Consider the following 24882-nt stretch of genomic DNA (forward strand, 5'->3'; position numbering starts at 1 on the left):
GTCCAAAAATCAATAAAATTAGTCGTTTTAGATTTTCTAACTTTTACGAATTCTTCAAAAAAACTGAAACTTACCTATTTTCATTAGTAGGAAAATCGTGTGTGAAGTGGTTCTAGGTTACAGCCGTCCATACTCTGAAAGTGTTTGTAAACAGAAACCTCATGCTCAGCTTCTCGTTGTCTTTTTTTTTTTTTGCAATTAGTAAACTTGAAAAAAAGAAAAAAGAGCTGTCCGAGGTTGATGAGTCAGTGCACGTGCGATCAGTATGAGTTTCAGCAGTGCTTTGCAAATCACTGATTTAAATGATTTCATCAATCCATCACAGGTAAGTATTACAGTACAGTACCCACCGCTTATAATAATCAATTCGTCAAAACGAAAACCAAACGCTGTTTTAACATAGGAAAATCATCGGTTATAAGAATCAAATTTTCGCTAATAAGAATCAAGATATTTCCCCCCCCCCCTCAAAAACTGCCACCGTTCATCTTAGTGATGGGAACTTGTGAAATATTTTTTATTATTCACAATGGGGGACTACTTGTCACTTTTACCTTTGTAATAAAACCGTCCCATATTGACCGTTGCCTTGGTAAGGATTACAGCTTTGTAGTAAAGTCTTTCCATGAATGACAGAACTTATATCCCCAAGAGGTTTATGGTTTAAAATAAAGTGTGGTCTTCTATCAAAGAAGTTACTGGTAAGCAAAACTATCTATAGCAGTGTTTCCCAAAGTGGGCGACAATGCCTCCGGGCTGGTAGAAAGGTCCATGGGGTGGTAAAAGCTATAGGCACACGACATAGGATCCTATGGGCTTGCGTGAATTTGTGGGTCGATGATTAAAAAAAGTATGCTGAAGAAGGAGGGGGGGGGGGAACAAAAAGTTTGGGGAAACTCTGATCTTGAGTTATGAGCTTGGACAATAATCATGGCCCTATATCCTGGAGCAGAGTCCCTGGGGGCTGGAATCTTTGGTAGGTCCCAAGAGCAGGTTTTATAGCATAAAAAAACAAAAAATGATGTGAATCATCCCGTGTCCCAGGGCTGGAACCCTGTCAGCCCCACCCTTGTGGAGGCCATGACAATAGTACAGTAACTGTACAACATTTTAGTCAGTCTACATTTATAACGAACTATGTCTAAGGACAACAATATGCTATAGATGCTCAAACTAATTTAAAATGTTAGACATAAAAAATATTCCACATAAGAAATTAATAAAAAAAATTTAGGTTTTTACTGTAAAAACATCATAATCTCACCTGAAGTTCCACCCACTGTTTGCGTACTCCAGTAACAACTGGAAGAGTACAGCAAAAACATTTCTGGATATAAGAATCAACCGTTGTAAAAATCAAAATGGCTGAACCAAATGTTATTCTTATAAGCGGCTGTTACTGTGGTATTTTCATTTTCTTACACACTCCTGTACACTTATGAAATACACTGTTTATAGCATTATAATGATTGCTTCATAATAATAAGATTAAACGAATTTAAAACTTACAATTCATTAGCATATACCATGGATATAGCATACAGTTTTGTAATCCGCGACTTTTTTGGCCTATTCACTTCTACATATTTTCACTTCTGTTATTACCAGGGTTGGGAAGTTTTAGAACATCTATAGTGTAATCTTTCTTTTTGGAGATTTTTTTTTCTTTGACGAATGCCGAAAGCATTATGAGAAGTCACCAATAGTGAAACAGAGTTGTGCTTTTGGGCATCTTTGTTGCCAAAGACAAAAATCGCCAATACATTGCTAAAAAGGTATAATACTATGGCTGTTAACCTTTTCACGTACAGGCTTTTGGCAACAAATTTGGATGATAAAAAGAATAGTATCAGCGATAAAATTACAGAATCCCTTGCTTGTATTTCAGAAATAAAAAGTGGGAAAAAGATTTCTCTTTTGCCCTCCCCCTCTCTTCTTTCTCACCCTCTCATATTTCAAACAGGATGTATATAATTGTGTTTGCTCCCCTGTGAGAGCTTACCCCCTCTGATGTGTATAAAGATTCATTATAATGGGGGGAGGGAATCACTAAACAGGTATAGAAAGATTGGGGAAAAAACAACTTCCATTCAATAGGATTACAACAAAGTTTTATGATGTTAAGAAAAGAGGCGAAGGAAAGAGAGGATAGCTGGAATGAGTTTCTTCTTCTAACATTTGGCATTTGGACAAGATATTTCTTTTGTGATCGTGAAGGGATTAAAATAAAAAAATGATGACAACAATGACAAGCAAAACAGTCTTGGACTGAATAATGGATAGAGATAAAAAATATAACATCCTTAGATGGGTTCCATAGCTAACGTGAATATAATTATCATGAAAAAATATGCCAAATAGTGATGATCTCAAAATCATGCTTTTTTCTGTTTAGAATTTGGCCAGGGATCTCCAGCCACTTCGCGAACTGGCTAGCCAAAGCCCAAAATTCAGACATTGGCTGGGTCAATTTACAACAAATTTAGCCAATTCACAAACTGCCGATTTTGGGCTTTGGCATTAACATATACAACTGCTATAGGGCCTATAAGCTAATTTCAAGCCCTTGTGTAAAACATACACGTCACTTATAATTCACACTTCTTTAATCACAAAGTTGGGGGTATGTTATAAGCGAACTCTACTGTATATTTATAGTGTTCCAGACTCTGCCATGAAGCTGGGCTGGAAAAGATCTTGGCAACAGGATAAGTTCAGTGGCAAAGTTCTGCTGTTCATTCATTCATTCATGTATATTTGTAGATGCTTTCCTTTGTTGAATAGAAATCTCTCTTGCAATAGATATTTGAATATGACCTATGACTTTTAATTCTCTTCTCTCTAGGAATGCATCAAGCCTATCAAGGTTGAAAAACAGATAGGGAATACTGGAGCCATACGGATAGCTGATGATGGGTCTTACTTTGCTTCGAAAGAAGTAAGTCTTTTTTGTTTTGTATAAATTGCTCAACGTATTCCACATTGTTTTCATGGATTCATTGCCCCTTTGGAATGCATCAAGAAATTGGTGTGATATCACCCTCGAATAATGGAGTAAAAATGACTTCATGGGCAGAGAGACTAAAAATAAATGAGTTCAATTTGCTAATTATGCCCACAGGGATAATTAAAGATAATAAAACTTATGTTCTAAGCGGATTGATGTTGAAATTGATTGGCATTACTTGGCATTATGCCAAGTTCTTACTGTATTGTGATTGCTGAAAAGGGTAGAAGCTTTTTATCCAGTCTAAGATTGAGGGTCAGCCATTCGGTAGAAAATCTTGTTTAACAAGGGAGATTGAAAGAGGTGCAAAATAAATTATGTATGCATTGTGTATTGAGTCTGACAGGTACTTTATGGAGAAATACTGCATTACATAACTATTATGTAATAAAAATAATTAGGCAAATAAATTGCAATAGGAAATGGGGGAGATTGTGTTCAATTGAACCAATAAAAACTCATCCACTATTGGATGCAAGCAAACAAGTTTGTGCACCCATGCTATTTGCACATCAGTGATATCAATATAACACTATACAATTAGTACTACACTAATATTAAATTTTCTAGAAAATGGATATTATATATAAGATGTATTAAGAGAGACATAATACAAGGATTCAAAAAATTTGCCCATCTTACCCAACTGCTTATTTAGGCACTTTTAAAAAAAAATTTTAAATTTTGAATGAAGTTGTAGAGGCAATAGCTCACCAAAGATAGCTTTAGAAGTGGTGGAATATTACCCGTGATTGCATATCAAGTTATCCCAACTGTACGTAGATTTATATAATAATGTTTCTTCAATGTAATGTAATATAGGGTGAACCTGAAGTGGCCTCTGTCTGTGCAGGTCTGGGTTTGAATCCTGCTTTAGGCATGGATGTCTAGTAACACTGAAAAATTCCCTGGACAGACCATATGGATCTTTTGGGGATACATGAGGGGATCACATTATTAAAAAAAAAAGTGTTAAGTCTGGGAAAAACCCAAATTTGTAAAATTTCTGAAAGACCTACATGCAAACTAAGCATACATTTGGAAAAAGCAGAAAAAATCTTATGCACTATTTCCATCAAAATATCAGAACTTATTAGCAACCTACACGCGTTGAAGGATTGGCAAAGTTCAAAATCGAATTGTCGCCGAAATTCTGTAACCACCAATTCTGCAGACAATCTTCTAGCTACAATCGCTCCAATGTACCAAAAACTTGTCCAAAAAGAATCTACAGCAAACCATATTGGTGCTCTAGTTCAGAAGAAATTTAGCCTTTTGTTTGCAATACATCATTGAAATCAGCGTTTGTTGAAGTGGACATTTTAGTAGATTTTGATGGCAATTCAATTTCGCCAATCTCTTAGCACTTGTAGCTTTGCCATTAAATTTAGATATCCTGATAGAAGTGGTGTCACCTTATAGGATTTTTTTTTAAAATCAAATTGTCACCAAAATCTGTAACTGCTAATTTCCGAATTTTTGTTGTTGAACATCCACTTCGATGAACGCAGGTCTCAGTGATGCATTACAAACAAAAGGCTAAATTTCTCCTGAAATAAAACACCAATATGGTTCATTGTAGGCTCTTTCAAAAGCTGTTACAACAGACACTTTTTTTTGTGAATTTGACAGATTGTAGCTAGAAGGGTGTTTGCGGAATTCACATTTACAGAATTTGGCAACAATTCAATTTTGAACTTTGTCAATTTTTCAGCGCTTGTATAGCTTGCCATTAAATTCAGATATTTTCATGAAAATAGTGTCGCCTTATAAGATTGTTTCTGCTCTTTTCAAATGCATGCTTAGTTTGCATGTAGATCTTTCAGAAGCTTTACAAGTTCAGGTTTTTTCAGACTTGACACATTTTTCTTCCATAATTCATTATCCACTGCAATTCAAAAACGGTTCAGGGATAGGATAACCATGACCCCTACAAGGGTGCGGTTGACAGAGCTCCAGCCCTGGGGCTGGGATCATTTGCATCATTTTTTTGTTTTTTCATGTTATAAATTCACTGTTGAAGGGCCCGTGAAAAGTCTGGTCTGGAGGCCCTCCAAATGTCCCAGCCTAGGGGCCCTGTCGGGAATATGACGATAGGGTTGGTTGGTTGTTTTATGTTCCACTTGGACTCATCCATCCCCCCTTTTTGTTTGGCAAATTAAGTCACATTCACCCTGTATAATGAACAGCACCATCAGTCTTACTGCAGGAATGATTTTTTTTAATTGCTGACAATGAAAATTTTTTGTCGTTTTACAGGATGGTTCAGAGACTAAATTGGTAAAGGCAGCGATAACCTTGAATGATTGTTTGGCATGTAGTGGTTGCATAACATCTGCCGAAAGTGTTCTGATATCTCAGCAAAGTCAAGAAGAATTGTACAGGATATTAGATGAGAACAAAAAGAATAGAGATGTGAGTCATAGTCATATTATTTTACATTTTCTATGTAAATATAATCCCTTTTACTATATATGTGCATCCATTTGCACAGCATATAGGCCTTCATAGGACCCATATAGCATATATTTTCAGCATATAGGCCTGTCAGATGATCCAGCAGTCACTGAAAGTTTAAAAAATTAAAGATCCCCAAGAGATATAAAATACTTCGAGGTAGTTTTTACAGAAAGAAATAGGATTTTTCTTTAGTCACTACAAAAAAAAAAAAAAAATCATGGTGAGAATATTTAAATTTTTCTATAGGTGCTTCATAGCAGCTGTTGTGCATTATTAACCCTTTGGTTGTGCAAATGATTGGAAACATAGTTTTCTGTATTCATGAGAAAAATAAATCCCATTACTTTCCTTGCATTCTGAATCATCAGAAAGTGACTGAGAAAATGACTGCACTCATCTCATCATCTATAGATGATGGGAGCAGTTGGAAGGTCGAAGTAGATTCACTGGACTATACTACTACACAAATTTACTCATTCAACTGATGATTCACGTGTTACCAGGGCCTTAGCTAGAAATTTCTTCTGAGTGGCTTCAAACTGATGGGAGGGTAAAGTTAATGATAAGACTCCTATCAGTCATTTTCTCACTTTTTGGGAGGAGCCTTGATGCCCCTAAATCCCCACTCCAGCTGCAGCCTGGCTTCTTTGTGTGTATATCATTTCTGTGAAAATTATGTAGGCCTATTCATCCTTCTGTAAATAATTCGTAAATTATTTATTTTTTAAATTTTGTTTGACTTTTTGAAAAATCATCTGAAGCACATGTTTGCCACTTTCTCTAACACTGATTTTTTTTAAATGCTTCTTTTAGTTAGGTAATGAGGCCTTGGTAAAGACAATTGTTGTGTCCATATCTCCTCAGTCTAGAGCTTCTCTGGCTGCCAAGTATGAATTATCTATTTATGATGCAATGCAAAGGCTTACTGGCTTCTTCCATTCCTTAGGTGACTAACATTTTTGCTTGGTATGAATTACCGTATTTTAACGTGCTCAAGGAATCCCCTGATTTTTTGGGCTTTAAATTTAGAAAAAAGTTGAAAACGATTTATATATATAGTATAGTACTATATATTTATAAGAAATCCTCCTTTTTTTGGGATATAAATTTTAGCAAAAAAGGGGTTCCTTATACATGTTAAAGTACAGTAAATAATTTCTATGCGACTGTGTAAATTGTTGTTTGTGTTTCAGATTTGAACTATTGCTGTGAGAGGAATTTTTTTTATTCATGTACAAATTTATTGCACAGGCCACCATGAATTAGTGATTTTCAGATTATTAGGTCATCTTCAGTGAATCAGGTATAATGAATGCGAAAATGACACCCATTTTTCTCTGTCACTCAAATATTTTCACAATTTCTGCCAATAAATTTACTCAGAAAAATGATTGAGGAATGTAGCATAATTTTTATTATTATTAAAATTTTCAATTAATTACACTGAATGAAATGACATATTAAACGAACAGCAGAATTCATTAGTTTTTTTGCATGGATATTTATTTACAATAACCTCAGATAACATGCGATGCACTTACACTGAAAAAGTAATAATAAAATAATAATGAGAGAATAAAAAAATATATATATAAAAATAATCAGAAATAATAGTCAGAAGGGAAAGCACTTTGCATACGGAGCCAGGTCAAAATCCTCAGTAGTAGAAGAAAATCTTGCATGATGGCAGACTGTTCCATATTCTTGCCACACGGCATCTGAATTTGTGGAAAAGGCAATCTCTTCTGGCCGTTGGTATTCTTATTTGGAAGTGACGCCTCTGTAGGTTAACTCGTCTGTCCATGATCTTGAAGAAAGGTTCTCCCGATGGTAGGAAAACCGTTTGGTGGACTAAATTGTAGCACATCTTGAAATCTGCAGCAATTCTATGCTATTCTAGTGAGTGCAAACCCAGAAATTGAAGCCTCTCGCAAAGACCAGCCGCTCATGCCCGCTACTCGTTTAATATGAATATATGCAATGGATAGTGATTTTAAAAGTAGGCAAAATACATACATACTTCTTTCTTTTCCCTAGTTTTGACATTTTAAATCTTCTTTTTTTTACTTTTGACAGTTTATCCATGTTTTTCAATTATCTGTGTTCACCTTCCCCACCATTAGCCCTGATAATCAAGGTTCTACTGTACCTTCTACAGCATTTAATTTTCATCAGATTCTCATGCTCACTTGAGCAGCAGAGACGCAAGTTACTTGTAAAGCCCTAGCTTAGCGAACCTATAAATTATTAATTGTAACATTTTGATTATTTCACCACCCCTGCAGACAGATTATATTTTATGTGTTTGTATGTGGTAATTTTTTTTTAATGGATTGATTGTACAGAACCAAATGTTTGATTTCTTAAAGTTTGTTATAGGGTTTTCAGCTGTATGTGTGATTATATAGGAACAGCTCATGGCTGTAATCTGCTCTTGGGCTTTAATGACCCATGTGCAATACAATAATGCAATATATTAATGCAAATATAGTAAGAAGAATGTTTGGGAATATCGCAAGAAGCATAATTCTGAAGTTTCCTAGATCATCAAAGATAATATAGGATGTGAAAACTCGGATGAATGAAAAAAAAGATATGTCTTAAATGCACATCATCTGATGATAATGATATAAGTATGTGTCAAAAAAATGTTAAAACAAATATGAATATTTATTTTAACTTATCTCTAAACTACTATATTCTCAAATTTTAATTTTAATCCAGGTGCTGATTATGTTTTTGACTCTACCTTGGCTAGAGAGTTCAGCTTATTAGAGAGCATGAAGGAATTTATTCATCGCTTTAGAACTCATGAAACCCAGAGCAATAATCTACCAATGCTAACATCTGCCTGCCCAGGTAAGTAGAACCAATCAAGTTATATTAGAAATCATTAATAACTATATGAAATATATTCTTATAAAAAAAATTGTATGTATCTCTCTCATCAGTAGACTGATTTTTAAGAAACAAAAGGTGTGATTTAAGTTTATTTAATCATTTCAGCTGTCATTTATTGAATATCTGTGTTCAAAAACATAAAACTTGGCATGGATAGTTATAGCGATTAATTATTCCTTAATGTTTTTTGGATTTGTATATGGCATATTTACTATTGAAAGGAAAGCATTCATTTTATTTTTTAGGTATCAGTGGAGCTTTGATCTCTTTTTACTGTCAAAGTTTTCTTAATTAAAAAGTTCCCTGTATCAATTTCTCAAGTTTGTTAATTGTCTGATAAGGTTCAGAGTTTTGTAATGTTGTTTTAACATGTTTTGAAAATTTTGGTCTGTTTTCATAGGTTGGATATGTTATGCTGAAAAAACACATGGAAATTACATTCTTCCTTATATCAGTACTGCAAAATCCCCACAACAAATTATGGGCTCATTGGTGAAAGATTATTTCTGCCAGAAACTCGGAAAACTTCCGAATCAGGTAATACTATCATCTATGTTCATTCAGTGTCTATAAATATTGATATTCAGCATCAACAAATTTTAATATTTATGCATTACACTGAAAAGCCTGTACAGGGTGTCCAAGTATACAAGTATTTTATTTTTCCAAGTGATGTGTTATGGTTAGTTTTATTTAATTGGGAATTATATGAATTTCAGCAAGTATTAGTTAATGCAGGTTTGTTCTTTTAGGTATATCATGTCACTGTAATGCCATGCTTTGATAAGAAACTGGAGGCATCAAGGATGGATTTTTTCAATGATTTGTATCAAACACGGGACGTAGACTGTGTGATAACTTCAAGTTAGTTATTTCATTTATGTATTTTTTATTTTATTTCTTTTTCATAGTATCCTGAATGAAAAAAATTACATGAATTTTTTTCATTTTGAACATTTTTTATATTTTTCCAAAAAACAAATTTTTTACATTAAAAATTTGTTCAAATTTATTTGATATCCAGATTTTTTTTAATGCATTTTTGAAAAAGAAAAAAAAAAGATGTTGAAAATGTATTAAATATATTAATTTTAGTTGAAGTTGAAGCAATGCTTGATAAAGAATCCACAAATCTTTCTGAAATTCCACCATCAAGCCTGGACTCTATGTATGTATATGCTTTGTATCTGTATATGTAATGAAAATAGCCTTTATTTGCAATATTTGATACACAATTTGACTAAATCCCAAATTTGTTATCATCTCCCACACAAAAATATTCATGAATGAATGGTATAAATGAATATTCTAAAAAAAAAGAATTTCATCCAGACCTTGACCTAACGTCACCCACGGGAACCAAAAATTATTTATTAAGCAGGGTCACTTACTAACGAGTATGGCCAATGTGCTAATAATGCTAGTATAGGTTCTTTAAAAACTGATGTTATAAGCAAATTTATGTTGAAAGTAATAGGCAAGATTATGCACAGGTATAATGGTTCAGAATTTCATGAGCTTTTGATACAATATATTTTATTTTTTATGATATGGTAAACCATTATATTTATGGTTCGTATAATGATTCAGAATTTCATGAGCTTTTCATACAATATATTTTATTTTCTTATGATATGGTAAACCATTATATTTATAATCTGCAGTTTAAAAACATTTACCTTCAGAACCAAAAAGAAGTACTAAAGAATTTTTCGTTGAATATAGGACAATGAAAGTAATTAATGATATAATTGATTATTAATGCCGTGCTTCTGTAAAACAGCAGGTTGATTTGTAACCTTAATTTTGTTGTTTTCTATATTTATCATATTTTATGACTTTTATGTTATGTCAATATGCCAAATGTTTTATGAAAATGTCATAGGTTTGACGAACCAGCTGGTGAGTGTTTGTATAGCCATGCCGGAAGTACATCTGGTGGTTATTGTGAGCAAGTATTTTTGTATGCTGCCAGAGAGCTTTTTGGAGAATCAAATCCAAGACTGCAGTACAAGACATTAAGGTATTTTTGATTTCATTATTTCAGCAATCCATTAGCAGATTTTTAAATTTTCAGGCTAACAGATTAGACTTAGGAATTGAATTTTACTCAGAGTTGTTTTTTTACATGTTATGAGTCATCTGTTGGTTATATTTGAAAACGTATGAAACTGAGAGAATGGGGCAATGATATAAAATTGTTTATAACATTTCTTATCTATATTTATTAAAATATGTTTCAGGAATCAAGACATGAAGGAGCTGACATTAATGAAAGATGACACTCCTGTCTTGAAATTTGCCATAGCCAACGGGTTTAGAAACATACAGAATATCGTACAGAAGCTAAAGAGAGGCAAATCCCCTTATCATTTTGTTGAGATCATGGCTTGTCCATCTGGTATGTTCATGTATATGAAAACAAGTCACATTTATAAAAATCGGAAAATTACCATTTTTTTCTTTTAACATGGTTGTAATTTTATGATTTAGATCATAGAAATTTTCCCAAAAATCAGTCAGTTCTGTTATCTTCATTTGATTAAAAGAAAAGAAGCAGTTCAAGCACATATGATGTTTTACTTTTCTTGTTTAAGAATTTTTCTGCTCAAGTCATTCATACGAATAAAAATTTCTGATCGTATCTTAAAAACTAACCAATTTTATGTTTATATCCTCATCAAAATTTCAGCCAGTTTTTGATTAATTTTTAAGGTAGAATTTGAAATAAAGTATATATATATATATATATAATAAGATATTTGAGAGAGAGAGAGAGAGAGCTAAAATGCGCAATTTAATTTTAAATGTTGCATTTGTTATGTTAAATCAGTTTCCCCCAACCTTTTTTGTCCTATTGCCCCCTTCAGAATTTTTTACTCCCATCGCCCCAATGCAATCTCACCCATAGGATCTTATGTTATACCCGTAGCTTCTACCGCCTCCCTAGAACATCTCATCACCCTCAAGGGGGACCTTAACGCCCACATTGGGAATCACTGTGTTAAATGTTTATTTGTAAAATTCAAAATGTGTGACAAAACAAGGCAGTATATATACATTCATTGTAGTTCACTTCCAAAATTTATTTTCTACATCTTTTACCAACCGTATGTGTTTGTTTTGTTTCATTGTTTTTTTCATTGCTATAGTTACCTTTATGAAAATTTTTTTAAATTTTTAGTGCAGATCATTTGTAAAAATTAAGATTTTTGAATATAATAATTTTTTTTTGTTGAAATTTTTTTTTCAATATTAAGGTCTTTAAATCTTCAGAAAAAATTATTATTAAAAATTACCTTCATTTTAATGATGTAATTTTAATTTGTTATGTGAAATGTGAATTAATTTCAAAATAGGCTGCTCAAATGGTGGTGCTCAGATACGAGGTGAACCAACCGGTGCTGTTTTGAAGAAAGTTGAGGATCTTTATTATTCTGTTCCTCTTAAAAGTCCTGGTGATAATGAAAAAGTGCGGACAATGTATGATACTTGGCTAAGTGGAGATTCTGTGAAATCAGAAAGTATGTTGCATACAAAGTATCATAACATAAAACAGGAAAGTGGAGGTTTTTCCTTAAAGTGGTAGTTTTATCAACTTCTGTTTCAATTTTCATCTGATTTTTTTTCTAGACATGTTGAATGTAAACATGAGTATAAAACAATAAATTACTATATACAGTATATAAATAAACAGAATATGAATTTATATAAATTTAATATATTTGTGTGTGTTGTTGTTTCTTTTTTTTTCTCTTAAAAAGTAATAGGAGGCATTTGTGCAAATGCTTTCAAAATTTCTTTTTTTAGAAGTAAATATCTCACCTAAACTGCTTGTTCATGTGTACTAACATTCATACATTGGTGAATTTATTGATGCATTTTCCATATTATTTAATCATATTTTTAAATTGCATCTGCTGAATATGGTTAACAGATTATGAGAAATTTTTTGATTTGATGGTAAAAATATCCACTTAAATATTAGATGATCAATTCATAATTTTGTGCTAAGGTCTTCCTGAATCAAAGCTGGGAAGCAAATAATTTTAAAACAAGTTGGTTTTTAAGTAGGGCTAGGAATCTATTAAAGTTTTTAATTGGTTAATCAAAAAATTTTAATCTACACTTTTCAAATGTTAACCATTTTATATAATAAGCGTAGTATTTATAACTGCATAATATTAATTTGTACTATAAAAGTATTTTTCATTCACATCATGCACAGGATCGCTAGATATAAAAAAATATAGGAATAGATTTAGGTTATTATATTATTGCTGGCTGTGCCAGCTTGAAGCAATTTAATATGCTGAACATATTTTGTCAAAATAGCTTCAAGCCTGGAATTTCTTCACTTTGATCTTTGTCATTTTTTAGAAAATTGATTATTTAGTTTAGTCACTGATTTTGAAACTGTACTTTTTCGATCTTCATACTGCTATTTTTTCCCCTAATTATTGCATCCAAATGGTTTTAAGCTGTAGATAACAAAAAATTTTAAAATTTCCTATGCTAAAAATGCACATGGCCAGAGGTAAATTTATGGTTTAGCTGACTGGGGGCTACAAAAATTTTACCACCCTTCTCTCATCCTTGTCTAATTTTCTTGACCATAAATGGTCAAGAAAATAAAGTTTTCTTACATGCTGGCACACTGCTTTGGTCACTTATGAGCTTGAAAATTCTGTTACTTGTTTGGTCACTCATAGGCTTGCAAATTCTATGTCACTTTTTTTTTCACTGGCTGACTCAGTCCCTCTCTCTGGGCAGAGGCGGATTTATAGTTTTGTAAATTCGGGCACCCTTCTCCCATTATACTAATTTTGTTCTTTACTACTCATTTCTTGAATTTGCCGCCCTGGGCTCCTGAGCCCCTCTGTAAATACTGCTCTGCTCATGACAACAAACTTTTGAGCCATACCTTGCCGACAAAGATGTTGAGGAAACTTGAGGAAGACAGAGCTTTGGGACAGTAATGCCAGAAACAAGAATGTACTCTAATCACAAGGGGCAAGTGTACTTTTTTGATGCTCTCATCTAGTAATTTCTCTGGAACCATCAAATGAAGGCAAATTAAGAATTCGGCTTCTTACTTGTCCGATCTGTGGAGCAACAGAAACGGTTTTAAAAATATTTTTTTGAAAAAGTCACCTCGTTATATTTTCTCTTTGCATGGTGTCAGTAATGATGACTCATCAACAAGAGCTGAAATATGAATTGAGTTACCTGGCATAATTAAGAACGATGAAATGATTCTAGACCAAAAAAAAACTAATCTTTTTAAAGGCAGGGTGTATGGTCAGGCATATTCTATTTAGTAAAGGTCAGTAGCTTTACCAGGGTGGCCAATGGTAAAACACTGTCAGCTTCCCGCAATTCTTTAGGGGCAGCACTTGAGGCTTTGCACCCGGGCGGCAGTTAAGCTTGAGCCGTCCCTGTTCTCGGAGCTGCCCCCTCCCTTAGCGTCGTCAAAGGTAAAGCCAAGGGCCCCGAAATGTGAGAAAATGACCGGAAAAAGATGGCCAAATCTATTGGTTTATCACTTTGGTCCCCCCCCCCCCCGAACGAAATTTCTTTCTACGCCCCTGGGTAAAGCCGACTGATCTAATGTATTTGCGTATATGAATTGGCATCATCATGCCCTCCCAGCAATCATCATCCCCCCCCCCCCAGACTTTCAAGTCTATCTTCGTCTGGGGGGGGGGGGGGGTAGCTGATGTTTCCCGGATACGAAAACTGCTGTTCACGGGGGAGACAATAACTTTTGCTCTTGTCTTCTAACAATCTCATCTAACTCAATTGGAAACTAAAATCATCGTCATCATCAGTTTTTGTTGAATGTACTTGAATGACCACATGTCGAAAAATTCGATCAAAATAAATATCGATTCAAATATTTTCAAATATGATCGCATATCTGAAATGTGTAGGAACATAATTCACACACACAAAATATCTTCTGATCGGCTTCATCAAATAAATCAAGTTAAATTATAAACTTTTAATAAAAATTTTAATCGGATTCACCATTAACTCTATTAAAATTTTTAACTGCGACTAACAATTGATCGATTAACCGACCCGATTAATAGGACCAGCACTATTTTTAAGTGAACGCTCTACTTTTTGGAAATGTTTTATTACTTCATATTTTAGAATTTAAAATAACCTACAGATTTTTTAGAGATAAGAGAATATGAAATTTCTTTTCAATTACATTGTAATTAATGTTGCTTAATATAATATATACAAGATTTTCTTTAAAGATTAAATCAGCTTATACTCTTATCGAATCATAAACATGTATTAATTTTTTATTCAAATATCTGATAAAGAGGATTAGATGACGTGGGAGGGGGGGGGGGGGTTACGCAAAATAATGAGAACATAGAATTAGTAGCCAATTTTATGAAAATGGCGTAACGATGTAATCAGTGAAAAATTATCATAGAAAGCGAGAAAAGGATCGATTTGTTTTACAGATGCATAATTCTGTGAAAGGTTGATGCCTAGATGAGCGAAGTAATCTAATACACTAAGCATGCATAACCTTCAACGTGCAGTTCGATTCGGCTTCTTTCCGTTATCTGTATCACGTTTTCCGATCTCTGTTCCGGCGATATCAAGTTCTCGTTAGGGCACCAGCAGATCATTAACATTTATTCCGTTTCATTATTATTATGCACACTTTTTTTCGTTTTTGATTTTCATTCTAACATAAACAGGTTTTCACAGTAAATGACAGCCATCTCCGATCTTTTTACTGAATAGCTTCAAGCAGAATAACGCTTATTCCTGAAAGTCTTGTAGCAAAGTACAGAAAAAATCGTGGCGAAAACTTCTGGAATTATGACTGATTCATAAAATAGAAAATGGATGCATTTTTACATCAGGAGGGTAGCTGATCGCATGTTATAAGTCAGGGGTTCTTAACCTTTTTCCGCCGCGACTCAAAATAAACAAAATATTAGCTTCGCGACCCATGAGACTGTTTTTCGAAATAAATTAACATTTATAACAGGACTAAGTGAATTCATACGACTCTGCGAATCAAGTTTGGATCGTGATCAATAGTTGAAGAATCCCTGGCTGTAAATAGATTCATATGACCCTTCTCGGAAGACCCCTCTAATCAAGTGTGGGTCTTTGCACAAGAGCCCCTGGAGAACCCGTAGAAACTGGTCTACGGAAGTAAAAACGGAGTTGATCCGTGAAATGTCAGTGGATAATAGTAGATGTAAATAATGATTTCGAAATGATGGCTATTTAATTGCTAAATAACATCTGATTTTATTAGAAGATCTTAATCTCTATCAGAATCATGAAACTGTATCGCATTATGAGGCCTATTTCAAAAAGAAGGCTCCGTGCCTGATTTTAAAAGATCTCGATGTACAGTACAGTATCAGAAGCGCCGACAAAAAAAAAAATATTGAGGGGACTGAAAATCGCCATTTTTGTTCCGTATATACGGGATTCAAGCCCGTACGCAGGAGGCGGAATGGTGCGTTGCATTGTATACTCATGAATTATTGGGGGGGGGGGGGGCCTCAAATTGCCTCTGCCCCCCCCCCAGGTTCCGGCGCCTATGTGCAGTATAATGATCACAAATGAATATGGGATATCTACTACATAAGGTGTCCATTCTTATCGTTGCCCAATACCTAATTCTTAAACCGTTAGTCTTAGGGGACAACTTTCAATTATAAAAAATGTTTCACACAAATGTCACACGTTTTCATGGAAGCCGCTCAAGTCAAAAAAAAATATTTCTGAAAATGTTAAGAAATTTTAAGTTTTTGAACAGTCCCTGGGTCTTATAAGTTATATCCAGTGTATAAAAGTTTTCATGCTCTGACGTTTGAAAACAAAAAAAGAAAGAAAAAATCCGTTTTCGTACTACCGAAACCGACCGAGTATGAAACATTGAATTTTATCAGTACTATACTAGGCATATGCGTTATCTGAAAACGCCTTATTCTGGCCAAGCCTCTCTTTGGAGCTATAAATTGTACATCCAATAACTGGTATGATTTTCGTGAATATCATAACATATAAGGAGTTGCTACTGAGTTCCTGTGAATAAATAAAGTAGAATCAAATTTTTGAATTTAAGTATCAAAATTATTTGTCTTTGAAATAGTTTTGTGTACAACGCTAATTCCTCACAAAAAAGTCCTCCAACCTTAATTAGCTAAACTCGGTCTGCTTATGTTCATTTAATTATTTTCTGTGATTTTATTATTGATTAAATTTATATCAGTGGTTTTTTTTTTTCGGAAGAAAGTGATAAATTTTAAAAAGTAAGAATTTTCTCTGCTGAAGTCGCTTTCTATGTTTAGCTGAAGAAGTATATTTTATCTTCAAAGTAGATAATTCGTGGCGTACTTCGTGGAACATGAGGTATTTTATAGGTGTGATTTCCGAATGAAAGAAAGTGTAACAGAAAATCCGGCTTATCGAAGATAAGATATTGGGAATTGGGGGCGGGGGCGGATTATGATAAGGGGGAGTGTTACAAGACTGATAACCAAGATAGAAATTCGGCTCGCAATAATTGCTAAAAGGTTAAAAAAACTCCAGCTTATATGAATAACTAGCACCATCTATTCAACTGGTTGGTATGTAGAAATTTAGGTACCTCCTTCATCATATGATGATTGATTTATAGTTGTTGGAACGTTTTCTTCTTTTTTTTTCTACTTTTTCCTTGTGAGCCGAGTACCATCACAAATTCCATGTCACACTCAATATATCTAATATTGACTATCTAATACGTACGTTTAGAAGTGGTAATTTGTTTAGTTTTTTTGGATCATTCAATCAATAACATGTCGTGTAATATAATGGAACCTCATTTATACGACTCACAGTGGGATATTTGACCCGAAAACCTGTTCAAAAGTATTTTCCATTTTTTAGTGTGCTATTTTGTTCTGAAATATTGACTAATTTATCGTTAAAATACTAAAAAAAATAGTTTTGTGGGATAAATTATATGAAATATCAACATGCGACAATATATTTTGACATGAATTATATAATTTCCTAAATGATGAGGGAAATTCCTCAATAAAGAAGAAAAAAATCCAATTGATGTAAGAGAAGTTCGCGTATATTGTTGGACTCAAACGCTGTGGATATCAATTATTGAATTGAATCAATTATATAATTATTATATATAAGCTCGCGTATATTTGTTATATATATATATAATTATTATAAGCATTGACTTATCGATTTGAATTTCATGTAATTCGTTATTATTATTTATTTTGGTTGATATTAAAATGTCGATACATTTTTCTTTACTTATATTTTTCACCATTTCTTTTGAATCTAGCATTATTCTCGAAATAGTTTGTGTGTGTGTGTCAATTTGGCATGGGACTAGATCAGGTGAATCTAGTCCCATGTCAAATTGAACTTTGAATTAAACAACCTAGAAGTTTCGCTTTTATCGCGCGAGATCCTCATGCAGATCTTTTTTCAAATATTTTAACGGTAAATTGGTTAATATTTTAACGCAAAAAAGCGCAGTGAAAAAGTGGAAATTATTTTGGCTACTTTTCTGGTCGAATACTCCACTGTGCGTCGTTTTGATCCGGTGAACGTCGTATAAACGAGGTTCAAGTGTGAATAACTGGATACTTAATAGATGTAGTGGTAAAAATTGGCTATTGTCACGAAGAAAGAAAAAAAAAAAACGGCAGAACAGAAACTTAAAAAAATAATAATTTTCCCACGATGGCATTCAAAAGGTAAAAAAAGCTTGGAAGTTTATAAATGATATTTTTCAAGGCTGCGTCCAAATTATGTTGTTTTTCCTACTAAATGATTCTCTGTTGCGGCGCAACTGCCGTCAGCAAATTTCTGAATGTCGCATGCACGAAACAGATTATTGTGGTACAAATGACTTGTGTTACAATGGTGTAGACATTTTCATTAACATTTTTCTTCGCATATTTGTTTACAATATTCCCTTTGCGTGCTTTTTGAAAAGAAAAAATTCGTTTCACGGAGAACTGTTTCAAAACGAGAGGGGATAAAATATCGACGATTTTTCTTCCCAAAATGTTGATGATTTACTCCTAGAATATTTTCAGTATAAATGCGAATGTCGGTGTATCTACTTATTTCTTTGTGTTGATTAAGGTTCCGTAATGTGAGAAAATTGCAATGTACGCGATAGATTTATCGTATTATAATAATTATTGTCGTGTAAATTAATGAAATAGAAATAAACTTAAAGCGTTTTTGAAAAAAGAAAGAAGAGAAAAGAGATTATTATATATTATTATTAGATTATTAGATGAAAATAAAACAATAATAGGAAACAAAAACAAATTTCTCTCTCATTGGGAGTAAAAATTTCGGAATATTTTACGTTGACTGTAATCTGACGGAAAAAAAATGCACTACGAGTATTCACGACGCATCCATTAAAAAGCAACAAGTCCTAACTCTGGAAAAGATTTTTTTTTTCCAATGGAAAAAAAAAATCTAATTTCCAATAGAGGATGCTAAGAGTTACGGTATTTATTTCGTAGAATACTCGCGCAAATGATATTAATTTTGTTATAACTGATTTCTATATGGATTTTCTTTTTCATCCAACTCATGTATGAACATTCTACCCCACAAAAAAATAGTTCCTTTACATTTTGACTTGAAAACTTGTTCTCCATGTTGTGCATATTTACAAATTGAATAGAAAATAAAGAACCACTTTGCAGTCAGTTCCGTCAAAATTGACATCTGTATATTTTAGTGAGGATGTGTTGCAGCCAAGGTCCTTTCTTGATATGTTCGCTCCTTGGACAAACATAAATTTTTGCCCCTCCCCCCCTCTTTCGTATACAGTATAGTGTTCTTTAAGTCATAGTTACTATTAAAATAAATGCTGAAGTATGCTGTAGTATTTGCTAGCTTTCCTCACTAGAGTATTCAGTTTTGCATTCAAAATTCATCAAAATGGGGAAGTAAATATGCAGAATAAACTCCTAAATTTTGGGGGAGGGCTAAAAATTTGTAGGCCCTGGGCACGTCATTTGCCCATGTGAGAAACAGGTCTGGTTGCACATAGCCTTCATTGTTTTCACATAAAAACTGTTCCCACAGGTTTAGTTTCGGTGCTTAACACTCTCGTATGGTACAACTTGTGGTTTGGGACCGTTCAAGTATTACGTAAGCAAATTTTTAGCCATTTTTGACCCCCCCCCCCCCCGTCAGCAAAAGTCAGCAAAACTCTGCCCCCCCCCCCCTTGTCAGCAAAATTTCGTCACAGCTCTGCCTCTGAATCCTAACTCATATTGGTGGGATCAGAGACGTGCATAGGGGGCTCGTGCCCCCCCCCCCCCCAGACGATGAAAATTTTATTTTTTTAATGCAAAAAATATTTTTTTTCTTAATTGAAATTTTGGAAGAAAATACCTTTATATGTTATTATAATCAACAATTTCTGTTAATTTCAACGCTATTTGAAGGCTATGAACTCCACAAAATATTTGTCTTTAATAAATTCATTGCGACACACCCTCTAAGCCATAATGCGATGGTAAATCGCATAAAGGCCCTTAGCCCGCGTACCAAATATGGCCCCGGGGGTTATCGGATGTGGCCTGCCCTCCTCAAACCTAATTTTGTAAAAATGAACTAAGCGGCACATTTTTACAAATCACTTAAGACCCGTGGTACAATTCCAGAGCATTTAAGCGGCCCGTGGCACATTTTCAGATCACTTAAATGACCCAGGACACAGTTCCAGAACACTCAAGCGATTCGTGACATATTTAGAGATCCCTTGAGTGATATGTGGCATAGTTTTACAGCACTTGTGCGGCCCCCAGTGCGGTTCTACATCACTCAAGTTACCCGCGGCACATTCTCAGATTATTTAAGTGGTCCGCGGAATATAATTACGGATCACTTGAGTGATGCGTGGCACAGTTCCAGAGCACGTAAGTGGCCCGGACATATTTCCAGATCACTTGGATTCGTGAAACATTTAGAGATCACTAAAGTGGCTCTGTAGAACATTTATCAATATGGGGGGGGGGGGGGGGTGTTACTTCAAGTGCCCACAAAATATCGAAAGGTTTTTCTCGTTTGTGGCGCGCCGAGTGAGATGCCATTAAAAATATTTCATATTTTCATAAAGGGTGGTTGATGACGTAAGCATTATTCAAAACCCCCTCCCCCCTTGTCATCAAAAGTTAGCTAATCGGAAATCCCCTCCCCCATCGATGTTGACTTGAATGGCCCCTTTTCAAATTAATTTTTGAAATGTTAAGGCATTTTTGATGGACTCGTACATGCGCATAATTAAAAAAGAGAAATTAGAGAGAGAGAATTGTATAGTTTGCATATTTTTTTTTCTGTTCGTGCATTACCGCTGCATTGTGTTTAATAGTTATTGTATGGATTTTCCCTCGATCAAATATAAAAATGCAGGCGACGCCGCTTATTGGAATCACGGATAATTTTAACATTCGGGTATTTTTATTACCTTTGCAAAGTAATAACGGACCAATATCATGACATGGGAAAAAATTATTTTACAATTACCAGGACTTCGGTTTATTTTATCAATTTTTTTTCGTCTGAAGGGTTTTTTTTTTGCATATTTTGCAGCTGAGGTTGAAACATATGACTCATGAATTCATATTTTTCCCCGCTAAAAGTTATCTTTATAAACTTGCAAGACTAGGTACGAGGCCAGAGAGCGAACTTGTTGACAAAAATTTCCATACGCAGTTCACAATGTCCTAACCGCGCCGTAATTAGCCGCTATGATCCATGTACGTGCAGCGCTGCTTGTGCAATGGCTTCCCTATAGTCAGAGCGTGTATAAGGTAAAAAAAAAAGTCCCTTTCTTCAGTTCTTGATCATTTCAATTGACTAAAAAAAATTTTAGCCTAAAGGGGGGGAAAAAAATTCGCTCTGTTTTCAGAACATTATGAGAAAAAAAAAAGCATGATTCAAAATTTCGAAACTAGATATGTTATATAAGAAAAACGGAGTTGTTCTTATACTCATCACTAGAGCTCGGATTTCTATGTCATTGCATATTTTTTTGCATATTTCGTTATTTTTACGTGATAGAGCGTATTTTCAAAATTTTAAGGCGACAAAAAGTGAATTTTTTTCTCGCTATAGTATTCCCATCCCGCTTCAAACTGGTTGTTACGGTTCCCGTCTCTGACGAGAACTCTTAGGGTTATGATTATTATGCACTAAAAATGGAAAAAAAAAAAAATTTGATTGGAAAAAAATCCTGAAATTTAGGTTTCTGAACCAATCAGCAATGACATTGAATTGTTAGAGCATAAAAATACTAGCCCTTCAACGACAATGGTGTGTGGCTGTAAATAGATTAATCATCGGTGTCGGTGATGGTAACTCGTGAGAAAAATTCTCTAAAATTGGTGAATGCGGGAAATATTTTAGCGTTTGTGGGAAATTTTGAGAGTTTTTATCAAATAAAAAGAATTATTTATTTTTTAATTTTGTGCTTTTTTAAAGCTAAATACGCTACTTGGATAGGTATTTTTACCTATAGATGGCAGCACATTAATTCTGAATTTGGGGGGGGGGAAACTTGCTCAAAAGGGAAATTTTCGAGGGAAATTTTGGCTTGATGAGATTGGTTAGTAAAACGAAGAATTGCTGTTCATACAATAAGTAGTGTATTAAACCATGTTCAAAATGGTTTAGACTGCATCATTATCATATTATTTTGCTAAAACAAATGTTATTTGAGATAGGAATGAAAAATTTTTATGGCATATTTTTTGTTTTATAGGGCATATTTAGTTTTTTAAGAGCATAAACGCATAATTTATAGAGCATAAAAATCTTAGCCCTAGTCATGACATATACTACCAAGACTTTTTTCGGATATGCAGTCAACGCTTGGTTTACGAAAGTCTCGGTTGGCGCACAATCCGGTTTACGAACATTGAAGGACCGGACACACCCCGCTTCCCATCTCAGAGAGATATCAAAGCTTTCCCGGGGGATGGGTGTATCCGGAAATTTATTAATTTATGTGAAAATAACAATGATATACATATATACAATAAATAATCTGGAATAAATAATCGTACAAATTGTGATCATATAGCATCATCCAACGTTGTTTACGAACAACGAAAAATGATTCGGCTCACGAACTAACAGTTTACGAACGCGCAAAACTGTCTAAATCTCGCAAGAAACATACACTGAAGAGCCAAAAAACTGGTACAGCTGCCTAATATCGTGTAGGGCCCCGCGAGCCCGCAGAAGTGCCGCAACACGACGTGGCATGGACTCGACTAATGTCTGAAGTAGTGCTGGAGGTAATTGACACCATGAATCCTGCAGGGCTGTCCATAAATTCGTAGGAGTAAGAGGGGGTGGAGATCTCTTCTGAACAGCACGTTGCAAGGCATCCCAGATATGTTCAATAATGTTCATGTCTGGGGATTTAGGTGGGCAGCGGAAGTGTCTAAAGTCAGAAGAGTGTTCCTGGAGCCACTTTGTAGCAATTCTGGACGTGTGGGGGTGTCGCATTGTCCTGCTGAAATTGTCCAAGACCGTCGGAATGCACAATGGACATGAATGGGTGCAGGTGATCAGACAGGATTCTTACGTACCTGCCACCTGTCAGAGTCGTATCTAGACGTATCAGGGGTCCCATATCACGCCAACTGCACACGCCCCATACCATCACCAGCTTGAACAGTCCCCTGTTGACATGTAGGGTCCATGGATTCATGAGGTTGTCTCCATACCCGTACACGTCCATCAGCTCGAAGCAATTGGAACCGAGACTCGTCAGACCAGGCAACGTGTTTCCAGTCCTCAACTGTCCAATGTCGGTGTTGTCGGGCCCAGGCGAGGCGTAAAGCTTTGTATCGTGCAGTCATCAAGGATACACGAGTGGGCCTTCGGCTCCGAAAGCCCATATCGATGATGTTTCGTTGAATGGTTCGCACGCTGACACTTGTTGATGGCCCAGCATTGAAATCTGTAGCAATTTGCGGAGGGGTTGCACGTCTGTCACGTTTAATGATTCTCGTCAGTCGTCGTTGGTCCCGTTCTTGCATGATCTTTTTCCGGCCGCAGCGATGTCGTAGATTTAATTTTTTACCGGATTCCCGATATTCACGGTACTATCGTGAAATGGTCGTACGTGAAAATCCAAATTTCATCGCTACCTCGGAGATGATATGTCCCATCTCTCGTGCGCCAACTATAACACCACGTTCAAACTCACTTAAATCTCGATAACCTGCCATTGTAGCAGCAGTAACCGATCTAACAATTATGCCAGACACTTGTTGTGTTATATAGGCGTTGCCGACCGCAGCGTCGTACTCTGATTGGTTCCATATCTCTTCATTTGCATACGCATGCCTGTACCAGTTTTTTTGACTCTTCAGTTTATTTCAGAAGTCTGAATTTAAATTTTTTTACAGAATTTGGTTAAGAATTATATTTCATCAGAATAAAATTTCAGCCACCGAATACGGCTCCTCTCATCCAGTTCAATGGATGAACATGGATATGCCCCATTTCTAACTGTATGAAGCTCTAAAGAGAAGAAGTTTTTCAAAGATGTTTTGTAATATCTGACGTAGACCTAACAGTCAGTAACTTCTGGAAAAATTATTTCATCATCCTAAATTGCATAGTCATTTACAAAGATTGGCACCAAGTGTCTTACAGAACTATCAATTTAGCTTGGAGTATATTTTGTGACCAGATAGTGTTGCAAGCGGACATTTTGGGTGCTTTGACATTGTGATTATAGACGATTCATATTCACGAAACCAGACTTTGCATTTGTATCGTTTCATTCCGTTTGCATTTCATCTCTTTCGATTATGGTAAGTTTTTAGTGATGGTTTTATGACAACCATATTGGTTATGCACAGAAGCAGCGCAGTAAAAGTTTTCGCTGAAAATCTTTGGAGTCCCAGGAACGGATTAATTCATTTTACATTGATTCCTAACGGGAAAATTTATGTTTCGGTTTGCGAACAATTCAGTTTATGAACGGACTTCAGAACCGAATTAATTTCGTAATCCAAGGGTTGACTGTAGTTATGAATCGGTTATTGCTATCAGAAACCCCGAATCCCGATGCGATTATATTAAGCGGAGAGCACTGTATTACTTTCATTGATTGTCCAACTACGCCAATATTATTTTTGAGAACAAAAAAAAATTATTTAATTTTATTTATTATTAATTTTTTTTCAGCCAAAATTGATTTGGCTTTCACACGTGTCAGTAAAACGTGTAGTTCTCCTTTTACTGAAGGAAGCAAATAATTTTTTTCTCCAAAGTTTGCCTACACACAATATCGAGAAAGTGTCTTTCCTAAAACTTTCATTTACCTATCAATCTTTCATTTATTTGTACCACGCTTTCCTCAAAACAATAATACGAATTCAATTCAAATGACAATTTTTTCTTCAACTTGCACGCAAAGTGAATGAAATTTATAAAAAGATTGGTCA

General features: G+C 34.7%; 1 protein-coding gene across 1 annotated transcript; it reads left to right on the forward strand.

The window, feature by feature from the left end:
* The first annotated feature begins 119 nt into the window (after nucleotides 1-119).
* LOC149076851 (cytosolic Fe-S cluster assembly factor narfl) lies at nucleotides 120-12088 on the forward strand. Its single transcript, XM_089244571.1, has 11 exons — nucleotides 120-325; nucleotides 2846-2938; nucleotides 5267-5422; nucleotides 6281-6413; nucleotides 8192-8326; nucleotides 8769-8905; nucleotides 9121-9232; nucleotides 9464-9536; nucleotides 10254-10391; nucleotides 10612-10769; nucleotides 11728-12088. Exons 1-11 carry the CDS (start codon nucleotides 266-268, stop codon nucleotides 11955-11957), a joined length of 1425 nt encoding a protein of 474 aa, XP_089100697.1. The 5' UTR covers nucleotides 120-265; the 3' UTR covers nucleotides 11958-12088.
* Nucleotides 12089-24882: the final 12794 nt, after the last annotated feature.

Source organism: Pholcus phalangioides, unplaced genomic scaffold, assembly GCF_987345545.1.
Source record: "Pholcus phalangioides strain wild (caught in Gottingen) unplaced genomic scaffold, Ppha-v1.0 ptg000015l_1, whole genome shotgun sequence".
NCBI classification, from domain to species: Eukaryota; Metazoa; Arthropoda; class Arachnida; order Araneae; family Pholcidae; genus Pholcus; species Pholcus phalangioides.